Below are 13,686 nucleotides of genomic sequence, written 5' to 3'. Positions count from 1 at the left end.
CCAAGAGCAGTTCCTTGTGTCCAGTGATTATAGAACAGCCCAAGGCAACTCGGTTACGAACACAGGCGCCTATTAAGTGCCTAGACTTCAGTGGTATGGATCTAGGCTTTCTTTTTGCTACCCCACTTCACTGTTTTTCATATGCTCCTCTACAGAGAAGACCGTGGTACTTGCTTTCCTTTCTAAGTATTTGAGATCTCAAAAATGAAAAGGACTAAAGGTGTGGATGCACAGTGACTTTTTCATGGTGGCTTCATCTGATGCGTTTTACTTGAAAATAGGGTAGCTTAAAAAGGTCAGTTACTGTCACATTACCTGTTAGCAATTCATTATGTAGAAGCTGCTTTCAGCTATGTGACCTGAGTAATATAACCTTAGACTATAAAAGGGATCATAGAATCACAGAATGGTTTGGGTTCGAAGAGACCTTTAAAATCATCTAGTCCAACTCCCCTGCCATGGGCAGGGACATCTTTCGCTAGATCAGGTTGCTCAAAGCCTCATCCAACCTGACCTTACACACTTCCAATGATGGGGCATAGAATACAAAAAAGGAAATAGAATAGAAGGAATAGAAGGTTTGATCTGTTTGGTTGAAGTTGGTTGGAGAGCAACACATCCTTATTTCTTGCACATTTCTGTGCAAGCTTTTTGTCTGCAAAGGTAAACACAAAAATACTTAGAGTCAGTCTTAATAACCCTGTATAAGGCAAAACTTGTATTTTCTTGCTGAAAGTGTTTGTTTTATAAACCAGAAGAGAACTCAAAATAAAACTTGCATTAAATATTTCATATTTGAGAACCAAATAGTAAAAAAAATGCATTCAGCATTTTTTTCTGTACTCTTGTCAATAATGAAATGCTATATTAAGTAAGAATGGCATATTAAATGAAAATATTATATTAAATAAGAATATTATTTTGACATAATGTGCTATTTGATTTCTGCTAGCATGAAAGAAGCAACATTGTAATGTAGTAGGAATGAAGCCAGAACTACCTACAATAACAACCACATAATGTGAACTCCTTAGAAATTTTAAGGGGAATATTTTTAAAACAATTTCTTGAAATATACATAGCCTGAATTTGCACTTCCGTGCTTAACTTCTATCAATATGTGCAGAAAAAGATTACTTGAATAAATAAAATCTTATTTCAGCATTCCCATTGAACAAAGCATGTCAAAGAACTCTTTTTCTTATTTGTGTGCCTTAGCCTAGCAAGCCTAAGCTTAAACCCATCCTTCCTTAGCTAAATGTTTAAATGCATGTGCTAGAGATAGGACTAGACTCAAGAACGGTTTTGGAAATGAAAAGCATGTGTGCATGCAGTTATTAAATAGATAGGGGAGTTATAATTTGGGGTTTGTGCAGGCAAATGCATGTGCACAATTTTTACAGATATGAACTGAGCCCTAACTTTGGGCATGCTTCTCTAACTGACATTATTTGAAGCGTATGTCTGCTTTTTTGCATTGCTTTTACTATTTTCTTCTTTAATGAACAAAGAAAGATTCAAAGCGTAGCTCCTGTGGCAAATACATTAAAAATTGTCTTTACTATTTAGCTAGAAGCAAGCTACTCATTAATGAAATCAGTAAGAATATTTTGTTTATTATATTAATGAGTGAATATGAACTTGTTTCAGTTTTTCAGTTGATGTGTTAGCCTTTTATTAAAAAAAACCCAAACCCTTAACTTTCTTAGTCTGAAGAAACTAGATAACTGAAATAACTATTTTTTCACTAATGCCATATAAATCATTAATGTTTAGAAATAGCTTATTTTCATGCATTTTCACTGCATATTTTAAAGTATAGATTTTTTTTCCAGACTGGATAACGGCAGACATAAGTGTGAAGAAAAAAATTAAAAACCTGCAAATGACTCATGAATGCTATAGTATTTTAATCAGCATAGTTGGCACATTATAAGGAAGTTTACAGTTATCTTATTTTTTGATTATTTATATCTATAAGAGACTACAGAAATAGATTGTGAAAAGACTGTTATACTGAACCTTTTCATTAACAGAAGGACAACATCATCACCACACTGTAGTCTTCTACATTCTCACCAAATGATTAAAACACAATAAAAATGTTTATTACTAAGGATATACCAAACATTGCGTTTAGCATCACATTGTCTGGCCTTTACCTGTAGCCTCACATTTATTATGTGTATTCATTTAGCTTCTAGAAAAGCTTGTAGATGTCTCTCTAGGTAGCCAAATGTTTCACAAATGGATGCTTAAAGAGCTCATTTCCTGTTAAGTCCCCTTCTGTCTAAACAATAGCTGATTTAAATCCCATATAACTCTTGGCATATAAAACACAAGTGACTTTCAAACAGTATTTATTCTCAGGTTGATTATTTTGTCAATTTAGTATAAGCACCTAGTGTTGACTTGCAGTTGACAAAAAAAAATCAGCTGCATATCTACAGCATGACATTGTTATAGAGACTTTAGTGACTATATAAAGAATATAAAAAATTAACCCCTTAAAACATGATAGAAAGGCTTTAGAAACTGTGCAAAATAAACCCTGGATGTTCTTATGCAGAACTAAAATGGGACTCAAGAACTTTGCTACACCTTTCATACATTAGGAAGACAGCTTCTTAACTCTGGAACTACTTTATTCCAATTTCATCTATAAAGGCAGGATTTTCAAGACTTCCTCTTTGCACTTCAGAGTGTCTTTTTAAAGAAGGGAGCTGAAATTTTCTTATAATCTTGTGAGTTCAGATACTGGCCCTTTAAAACTATTATCAAACATCACAAGCTCAATGTAAAGTTTTGTCAGATGGGGTTTTTGTCAATAGCATTTAGACTGGAAGTTTTCACAAAGATGGTGGTGGTCTACAAGTCATATGAGATAATCTATAAAGAAAAATGAAAGAGAAACATACTATAGTTTGTCCATAAGCCAATACATAATGGACATTCTGAGATAAGACTGCAGGTGACACTGAGATCATCTGGGTGACACTGAGATCATGTTCCTGAGATAAGTGCTAACAGCAACATCTCTTTGACAGGAGAAAAGACAAGGCCCTATAATTTTGTGAAGATTTATCCAAATAGTTTCTATATTATGATTACATCTATTTAAAGTTTGTTCATTTTTGTTTAGCTGAACTATATCTTCTGATGCCAGATTTCTCCCAAGCAGCTGAAAGTTATTATTACTGCATTGTAGCAGATGAAAAATATGTGAAGATGTAAGAATAATACTGTTTTAATGGAGTATCCTAATATTGTGCTCTTATGAAAATTGAAGTGAATAAAACTTTATTTTAAGAGTGCGGAGTCCCACACGCTGATGAAATAAAACATATATATCTTCAACATTGTAGAAGTGACAATTATGCGTGTTTGTTTTCTCTCAAGTTACATTTCTATAGTTGGTATCACTCTTAAACCAGAATAAGGCAGTAGTTTGGTTAAATTAGTCTAGAGTACTACATAAGCTATGTTTAATGCTGGGAGTACTTAAAAACAGATACACACACATTCATATTTTTCATCAGGTTTATGGCTGGCACTCTATATTAAAAATACATACTGTAAGTTTCTTTGCTATTTTATTGAACTTTCACATTTAAAACTCTACCTGGAAAAAAATGCATTGCTGTCTCGCATTCTTTTAGGGCTGCACTCAGCTGTAAGCCTTGAATGTGTATATCCACATTCTTAGTCACCTGGTGATGAGGTTACTAAAATACTCATGTTCCCCACTTAGGCTGCTCGCCGTGAATAATCATGTTGCCCTGAAGGGTTTGTTATACAGTACTCAAAGTAAGGTGTGCTGTTCAATATGCAACATCAATCTCACACACTTTCCAAAGCACAACTTCACGGTAAAAGGAGAACACTGAGAATCCCAGTCTGATACAGTGACTTCACATCATTAACTAACCAAAGGAAAATTTCCAGTATTCTGCAGCCACTAAAGTTTTATAAAATTGTTTTCTTTGCTCTGAGAGTCGTAGAAACAGAAAAGGCATTCTAAATGTGTCATGCATGCCCTTGCAGAATGTTGGCTTTCCAGTTTATTGCTATTTGTACTGATGTGATAATATCCAGACTGCTGGATCATCACTGCTGTTCCATGTTCTGTGCAGCCACTAAAGCAGACAGATACCCTTTCTCTATGACTTCAAAATGAAAATGCCATTTGTCTTTAAAGCTGCAAAAGCCGTTCTTTAAAAAAATGTCATTTAACTTTCTTTTTTTCTGCAAGGCTTAGATATTTCTACATCCTATATTTCTTGTTGAGCTTTCCTTCTCTATCTCTTGTATTCTGCAGACACTGTAGAAGATGAAATGGAAATGGCCACAGTACGACATAGACCTGAAGCTCTTGAACTGCTGGAAGCACAGAGTAAATTCACAAAGAAGGAACTTCAGATCTTATATAGAGGTTTCAAGAACGTAAGCACTTCCTTTTTGAATTTACCATGCATTTACAGGATAGGCCACTGCAATCTCAGCAGTATAAGAATGACTGGCAATGGAGCTCATGGGATTCAGTAACTAAATACTGCATGTCTGTCTGGTCAGGTGAGGAAACAATCACTCTGCAACAATTGGGCCATTTAATGACCGAAAGATGCAGACAAATTATAAAGCATCCTGAAGAGAATAATTGTAACTTAGTATAGAAGGACTTTGTTCAAGGATAGATTGAAAATTGTGTTGGAGTTTTTTGTCTAAAGATGAAATAATGGGAGACAACATAAGTCCTGAAGAATTTGGCCAATGAGAAGAAAGATTTTGATTTTTGTGTTCATAATAGCTACCACAAGAAGTAATTGGCATAGATTGCACTAGAGGAATTTTTCATTAGGTGGACAGCACTAGATGACTTGTTCAGTCCTTCGTATCTCCCCAAGTATATAAACTTGTCAGAATCCTTTACTGGGAGTCATTATTTGTGAATTTTTTTTTGCTGATATATGTGCTCTATTAGCAGGTCCAATGTTTTTAGTTGGCAGGGATCCCCACTGAGGACCCCAGTGCATGAAGGCAGTCTGCCTCCTTTTCCAGTGTGTACTTGCTGTCCTGTGGTGCTGGGCTTGGTGCTGGCATGTAAGGCACCCATGGGTAGTACGGCAGAGAAATAAGACACAAAAAGGTTTTACTAAGTATTATTAAATTCTGGCTCTATATCAAAAGTAAGACCCACCCCTGATTTTATTAATATTATACAAAAAAAATGTTGCTTTCTTAAAAAAATAACCTTTTTCTCTCTGTTTTATTCTACTGTCTTTCACGTGATTAACACTTCTGTCGGATATTATATGCCATTAACATTGGATAGAAAATACTTGATATTAAAAAAACTTGAATAATAGCAATTGTTTGCAAGTCATGAGTATGTAATGTTAATCTATGTACTCAGTTGTGAGTACTGCAACTGTGCAGGTGCTAAGTCTCCTGCTGAGCTGGAGGTAAAGATAAATTTAATTGCATTTATCACCTTTTGATTTAGTTTTTCTTCCACCCTTACAAAAGGGCCTTCTTTCCCCTGTCATTTACCACTCAAGTGAAACTGTGTAACAAAGTATAATAATGCTAAAGACGCGATGAAGCTCAGCTATGGAATCAGAGATAATATTTTCAATAGCTTGTACAAGAAGTGTAAATCTTACAGAATTCTTAGATATCATGTATTTTGTAATGAAAGCAAGCCATGCAAACGGATGTTTTAAAACTACATTTTTATGGAAAGCCTACAATGCAAGTAAAATACAGAGTTACTTAATGTGTCCTGTCTATATATCATGCTCAGTTCCAGAAGGTATATAATGTTGGCATGTTAGTGATTAACATTGCTCTTAAAAGCTTTTCATTTCCTCAGGGTACCAGAGAACATTCCCCTGCTAATGACAGTATTCCGTAGGTATTGGAAATCATGAACTAATGTCCCTAATTATCTAAGGCAAAAAGGTACAAAGTATAGTGGATAAAATAAGCCTTCTCTCTGTTTCTCTAAGAATAATTATTTTTAGAGTCTCAGAAATTAAGGACCTTGATAATTCTTCACATAAAATGAGGTATGGAAAAAGAGAATAGGTTATAAGAAAGTATTTTAATTGATTACTGTTTTACCATTTTTTGAAAAGAGGAATTCCAGCTCTTCATATGCTTTTGTGTTTTAAGATGTAAGTTTTACTTACATCAAAGCAGTGTCGATGGTAATACATGGTAATACATCTTTATTCAGGTGTTTCATTTCCTTATCAGTACATGATAATTCAAGACATGTGTGTATAAATATCTTTGACTATTTAGAGCTAATAAGCATGAACTGCAGGGTTTTTGTGTTTAATATAATGGCAAAATTATCAAATATGGTCAAAAATGCTGTAAAGCATGCCTGGGACTGGTGACTGTTATAACATTAAATCAGTTTAAAGCACTAGTCTTTAGCCCAAGCATTAGACTTCATAAATGAAGGATTTCAAAACTTTCAGTTGAGTTAGGGTTTGTTTTGTTTCTCATATTTATCAGTTTCTACTGCAAAATGCTCTACAATTCTATGAGCAGCTTGCCAATGTGGATTAGTTCATCTTTCCTGTCTCATATCTAGCTTTTACCAAATACAGTTTGCGCGGCTTTGGTGGGTGCTGATACAGGATGGCATTAAAAGTGCTTCCCATGGTCTGCACTTAGATGGTCTCCCCCTGACAGTGCTCAATCATCCACTTCTGTCTGCCACAGGCCACCTCCCTTCTTGCTGCCCTTCTTTCTGATCCAGCTTAACACTATCCTGCCAATATCTCCACCCCTGTGTGGTTCATGTGTGTGCTTCGTGCACCAATATATACTGAGGGCCACCCTGCTGGACAGCAGCTTTGCAGAAAAGGACCTGGGTGTCCTGGTGGACACCAAGTTGAACATGAGCCAGCAATGTGTCCTTTCAGGAAAGAACTGTAATGGTATCCTTGGCTGCATTAGGAGAAATGTTGCCAGCAGGTCGAGGGAGGTGATTCTTCCCCTCTACTCAGCACTGGTGGGGCCACACCTGGAGTGCTGGGTCCAGTTCTGGGCTCCCCAGTACAGGAGAGACATGGACATACTGGAGCGAGTCCAATGAAGGGTCACAAAGATGACTAAAGGAATAGGCACGTCTCCTGTGAGGAAAGGCTGAGAGAGCTGGAACTGATCAGCCTGGAGAAGAGAAGGCTCAGGGGGATCTCATCAATGTGTATGTTATCATGTGTATCAATACCTGAGGGGAAGGTGTAAAGAAGACAGAGCCAGGCTCTTTTCAGTGGTGCCCAGTGAGAGGACCAGAAGTAACAGGCACAAACGGAAACATAGGAGCTTCCTTCTCAACGTCAGGAAATACTGTTTCACTGTTTCACTGTGAGGGTGACTGAGCACTGGCACAGGTTGACCAGGGAGGTTGTGGAGTCTCCCTCCTTGCAGATGTCCAAAAGCTGTCTGGACATGGTCCTGAGCAACCTGTTCTAGGTGGCCCTGCTTGAGCAGGGCTGTGGAACCAGATGACCTCCAGAGGTCCCTGCCAATCTCAGCCATTCTGTGATTCTGTGATACTCTGTTTAATCATTCCACTAGGAAGGAAACTCCACCAAAAATATTTAATGAAACACACAGGCACACATCTTTAACATAACACCATCAAAACTTGTGCAGATCCTACCTCTGTGCTTTATGCTTTTCACCTGATGTTTGCCTGTCTTACTATCTCTTCAACAATTTAACGATTTAAAGCAAGATATGTTAAGGCATGATTTTAAGTTGCTGTAGCTCTGCTGACATTATGCTCCTGTTAGACTAAATTTACAATGTCCCACAGCACGGTGGCATCAGCATTGTGCTGTGCACTGGCAGGAGTTCAAAAGAGCTGCAGTGCAGACTGGGGTCCTAAAGGCAATATAGCTAGTATCAGCTGGCATAGTCACTGCACGTGCTCTGGTTAATTCCACAGAATTATGCCCTATATATGGTTTTTTGCTGTATTTGTATCACCAATGAACTATAGAATAAGTATTGCTTTGTGAGCACTTGATATTTGGAATCAGCATGCAGTAATTAAGCTAGTTCAACCATATCAGTTAAACTAGTTACTGCTTGCTAGTCTAGGAGTGAATGTTGGTTTCAGGCAGCAATTTCCCATCTATAAATCTACAGATTGCCTATCTCTTTACAGAAGGAACAGAGAGCAACTCTATCCTTATATAGAGCACCCAAAAAAAACGTAGATTTCTAATAGTTAAACTGTAATACTACCAGAAGATAAAGTATCTGTACTGGTGCAAATATTAATAACCTTAACGAACACAAAACTTTAAGCTTTAGAACGCACAAGGCTCCATACCTACTGTGGTGATAGTAGATATAAGCTCAAAACTGACATTTCTTTCTGAAGAACTTGGGGATCTCTATATTATTATAATGCTTTAGGCATGTCAGACAGTAATGAATAAGTGAAGTGGCATTTTTTTCTGTATATTTTCAACAGCCTTTCTAGGATGTACATTTTCCCCTCTGTATTTATGCAAGCATGGCAGGAAGACATAGGTCTCAGACATGATAAAGAAAAAACAATTGATGAAACAGAAGAAAAGCAGTACTCAGTCCCTTTACCTCAGTATCCTGTTTTCAAGAGTGGCCAGATAAGGGAAAGAACATAAGAATAAGGGGAATTTATAGTGATAATTCCCTTAACGTACTGTTCTGTCATCTTGCACTCTGCTACTGAAATACATCCTGTGCTGAAAGTTATAATTGCATCTTTGTATTTTACATACTTTAACCAAAGTTTCTTCCATAAACTGTGACAATTACGTTTTGAACCTACCAGGGTATTTTGACATCCAGAGCATCCTGTGGGAAATTAGGTCCATACCTAATTATGCCTTCAGTGGAAAATAATTCATTTCCATGTCAAACCTGCTGCCTTTCATTTTAGTAAGATATCTCTGAGAAAATTAGTAACCATTACCATTACTTCTCCAAGACATTCACTGTTTTACACACCCCTAACGCATTTCCTACTTAGTCCCTTCTTTTCCTAACTGAAAAGTTTTTGTCTATATATTCTCACTCCAACCTGCTGAATTCCCTGAATCCTATCTAGTTCTAGGATGTGTGTTCTGAGATAGGGATGACCAGAACTTCTCACAGCTTACATCCAGTTATTTATTGCTTATGACTTCAAATTACTTACATATAGTTCTGGCTGACTTCAGATGAGAAAGCAGCAAGTACTCCTATATTTCTGTAGCATTCATGATTACAAACTATGCATTATTGTGTTGGTTTTACTTCTACAAAAATAAAAAGGTAAACCTTTAAAGATATTTTCATCTATTTGATTTTCCAGTGTAGGCAAGGCAACTTACACACCAAATCCAGCAAAAAGTAATTCAAGCAGAAGGAGCATAGGGTCTCAAATAGCATCTCTGTGTATGACACACCTGAAAGCTTCAGAGAGTCTCAGATCACACTGTAGTATAGCTGATGTTCTAGGAAGCAAGAAGTAGAGGATAACTGCAGGAAAAGCCCAAAGAGTATTGAAATGCCTATCTTGGCAATGGCTGTTTGGTAGTAATCAAGGTCAACGCTTAAAATACAAGCGGAGATACACTAAAGCTAATATAAGGAGGTTGGATAAGCATGTTCAGGTGACCTAACAACTATTACAAGGAGAAGCACCAAGGGAAAACTTATGCCTATATTTGGTAATTTAACCATTTTAAAGCTTCTATACTATCCTTGAAAAATGAGCTTAACGGAAGTCCTAAGCCCTCCCCAGGCTCAAAAGGTTGTCCCCAGCACTCTGGTTTTCCAGTGTTCCTGCACTCTTGTTGATGAATTGCTGCTCAGCTGCCATCACAGTGGGATGTCTCCATTTTGTATTTGGCTTCCTGTCATCCCATTTCTTGTAAATTGAAATTGTGATTGCTGCAGTCATTAACCTTTCAAACCAATGGCTCTGTGGCAGGCCTAGTACAAGTGGTACTTCACAATAAATCACACAGACTATCAACCATGCACTCAACATGTGGTCTTTCTTTCTCTTTTGTCCATTGATAGGTCTCTCACAGTTTTAAAAATGTCCCTGAGCTATGGCACATTTCCATTTTAAAAATACTTAGATAATGCTTTTGCTGCACAAGAGATGCTCCTGTGCTAAACTTAAATGTTAATGATCTTTTAATTTTGGTTGATTATTCTCATCAAAACTTCTGTTGAACTCTGTGTTGGGAAACTACTAGACTTTCCCGGAAAAGTCAAAGGATTTTTGATGAACGTTGATCTTACCCAGCTGTATATCAGAGAAAGTGTAAATTGAAGTCATACATGCATAAAAATATCCCTGGATACACACTGTAGCTTTAAATAGGCAGCTCCATACTTGTGACGTTTCTTGGGAAAACAATAGGATACCTTTCTTCCCTATTGCTGTTAGCAAATGAGGCAAACCATGATAGTAAGATAATAATTCTGATAATGTCGCAGCTTAAAGATAGGTTCCCTCATCACACTACCCATCCATCTAAGAATATGTTTGCGCATAACTCAAAATATGCTAATTTATTCAAAGATTTTTCCATTTCAATTATGGTTTGATGAAAGCATTGTATTACTGTATGTTGCATTTGTGAGTCTCACAGAAAGTTTAATGAAAGCTCGTTTTATAGGTTATAAAGCTCATTTATTGATTGTCTAGAGCATTCAAGTTTTGCATGATAAAATACAACTATTCTCATTGTCCTTTTCTGGAAGATTCCTTCCCTTTTGTTCGTTCTTGTGTTAGTCTCTTACCGAAAAAAGTAAGTGAGGAGAAAGTGCTTGTTTTATCTAATTAAGTATATTTCCAATCTAATGAGTAGGAAATAAAAACATACGGTTCATGACGTGCATTTATCCGTCTAAGGTATATCTACATACCCAACTGTAAGAATACTCATAGGATATTTTTGATAAGTTGGACTAGATGACCTCCAGAGTTCTCTTCCAGTGAACAGTTCCATCAGGTTGTGATCTGAACTGCCCACATTCAGATTAGACAAGTAATTTAATAAACAAGATTAGCTAATAGTTTGAAACTAATTGCTGTTTCTGTATTGTGTACAGCAGCCCAATCCCCTCAAAACCTCAATACACTTACAGTGTGAATTTTGACATTCTTAGCTGTAAAAAGTCTCCAGAAATAAATAAAATCTGCATAAATACTTACTGTGGAAATTCAGGTGGTTGTTTGATATGGCTTTGCATCTAGGTAATGTTGGCACTCTGATATTAAAAAAGAATTTGGGATCTCTGAGACACAGAATCTTATGTCATCATTAACATTAACTGACAAGGAAGTCAAATTCAAAGTTTTGATGCTGATCTTCAAACACCAGTTCTAGACCTCATATGATAAGTGCTTATATTATGTACTTAAAGCTCGCTAAAATTATCTGTGCTAGGCCCAATGGTATGGTGTATAAAACTTAAGTTTAGCACCAGCTCTCATTACGGTCAGTTTATTCAGAGATAGAGCCTATGAACTGCAATTAAGAAACCCTTCAGGATGGCAAGGAAGCCACTTATATATATTATTTGAATTTATGTCCCTCTCCAAAGCTTGTGGATCTAAATATTAGGCACCTTCGTGAGCTACAGTGATCTGCTGAGAATAGGTGCCTGAAAGAACGAGGTAGATTTATCCACATTTGGTATAACAGCCTGGTAGTTAAAGCATTTTCCCATGTAATGACAGTTTTTAAAAGTGAAAGAAAAATTATAAATTTGATAAAAGTAATTGGGACTTTGAAGAGGAAAACTGAGTTGGTGCACTGAATAAAAATAATTTTCACTGTATAAATTGTTTCTCTACTCCTGCCATTTTTTGTTTAATGATGAGGATGAAGGTTAGGTATATACTGTGCATTTTGCAGTATATGCACTAACTTGGGCAAAACCTGAAACATCTCGATGTAATTTTGAGGGTACTGAAGTTAAAGTTTTCCTATACATTTCCTATACTTTTCCTGTATGTTTGTATGCATGATGTTCTAGGAAACTAAGTATATTTGTTTTGCTCATTGTAACTGGAAATTACTTGTTAAGAAAGGAGGTATGAGAAATGTATATCAGCGTCCTACACATGGATGACTGTTACAGCTGTTCTGTTTGCACAGCCTCTGATTTATGACTAATAGAGATGTACAGTTCTGTCTTTCACTTCTGTCTTTCAGATGCAGTTTCTAAGATAATCAATGTCTTGATTAGAATTCATTTAGTACAAATGGAAAGTGTGTCCCCTTGCATTATATTTGTCAGACACTAAAAGCTGACAAGGGACATAGGCATTTGACTATAAAAGAGCTTAAAAAAATAGGTGATGCAAAATACCTCTGTGATGATCCAAACAGAGATTTTGAAAGTCCATTCCATTTTCCTTGCTTCCTTACTTAACCTTTTTCACCTGTTCTACAGCATGACAAGGGGCAAAGACAACAAAATCCTCTTAGTTTATGTCTCTGGAACACCGTGTATTATGAAACAGAAGGTTTCACACTACTAGAAATAACATTTTAGCTTGGATCAGCTATATCTGAGTCATCAGTGTCCCCCATCTCACAGAGTCAATAGGATGTCCTATTCAGGATCCCCTTCAGTTCTACACAGACTCCATCTGTTTTTATTGTAATGAATAAAGGCAGATTCAAGATTAATACAGGCCAGAAGACAGAGAAAAAACCAAAAGTGAGCATGACAGACAATGGCACTAGCGCAAGAGTATTTTGGCCCTCACATCAGTCCTCCAAAGCTTGTTCTTGCAGATGAGGTGGCTCAGAGCTTAAATATGCTTTTCACCCTCCCCCACAGAGTCCTAGGAGAGCAAGGAAGATTTCATTTCACCAGCAGTCAGTACAGTTGCTTTTCCCTCAAGATTTGACGACTGTCTGTAGAAGTCCTTGGGTTACACAGCATGTAATCTTAGCAAGAGCAGGGTCTTTCCAGATGCAGACTTTCTTTCTGACCAAACAGAAGAGAGCCTGGAAGAAAAACATGTCAGTTAAAGGTTCCCACCTAGCTCTCCTGGCTAACATGAAACAACAGTAAAACCATCTAACCTATATTCCTCTGTGACTTTATATCAAACAAGGGATGGGTTGCTCTACTGGGTAACAGTGCATGAAACATGCCCATTGTGCTGAAAGTTTTTACAGAGATGTTGACCCCTCTGCACAAACAGCGTTTGGACAGCAGTGTTGTGGACACAAAGAGGATGTATATACAAAGAAGCACCAACAACTTGTCTTGACACCTGAACAGGTTGTGCCTCATGCATATAAACCTGTTAAATTTGTAACATAGAAATGCCAATAAAATAGAAAAAAATAAAGGAAGTTCTGAATCTTACTAGAAAATCAGACTGATTTTCATAATTCAAACTGAAAATTAACATCTCCCCATGTTAGAAAACTCCTGTGACTTGCTTAGTCTTAATAAACTAAACAATAGACAACAGCACAATGAAACTCCAAGCAAGTAAACCTAGAAGCTGGATATCATGTCGGCTGTCAAGAGACAGATTTCTGTAAATCATCTTTTTCCATCTAGAGAGACTTTCTGAAGACATGTATAATGCACACACCTCAAACCTCCATTTTTTTAAATAGAGTTTTTATTTACCAGTTGGGC

The 13,686-nt window shown here is 36.8% G+C and overlaps 1 protein-coding gene across 5 annotated transcripts in view; it reads left to right on the top strand.

The window, feature by feature from the left end:
* KCNIP4 (potassium voltage-gated channel interacting protein 4) overlaps window positions 1-13,686 on the top strand; it is a 358,211-nt gene that overhangs the window by 303,921 nt on the left and 40,604 nt on the right. For 4 of the 5 annotated variants that reach the window (XM_072861789.1, XM_072861788.1, XM_072861787.1 and 1 more), the window contains one exon: window positions 4,319-4,443. In XM_072861789.1, coding sequence (XP_072717890.1) covers window positions 4,319-4,443 — 125 coding nt within the window. Of the gene's footprint in view, window positions 1-4,318; window positions 4,444-13,686 lie in introns of those variants that run through there. The other variant, XM_072861790.1, reaches the window with a different exon arrangement.

The sequence above is a fragment of the Ciconia boyciana genome, chromosome 5 (assembly GCF_034638445.1).
Source record: "Ciconia boyciana chromosome 5, ASM3463844v1, whole genome shotgun sequence".
NCBI classification, from domain to species: Eukaryota; Metazoa; Chordata; class Aves; order Ciconiiformes; family Ciconiidae; genus Ciconia; species Ciconia boyciana.
The sequence above is the reverse complement of the archived record's forward strand: the minus strand, read 5'-3'. Positions and strand labels throughout refer to the sequence as shown.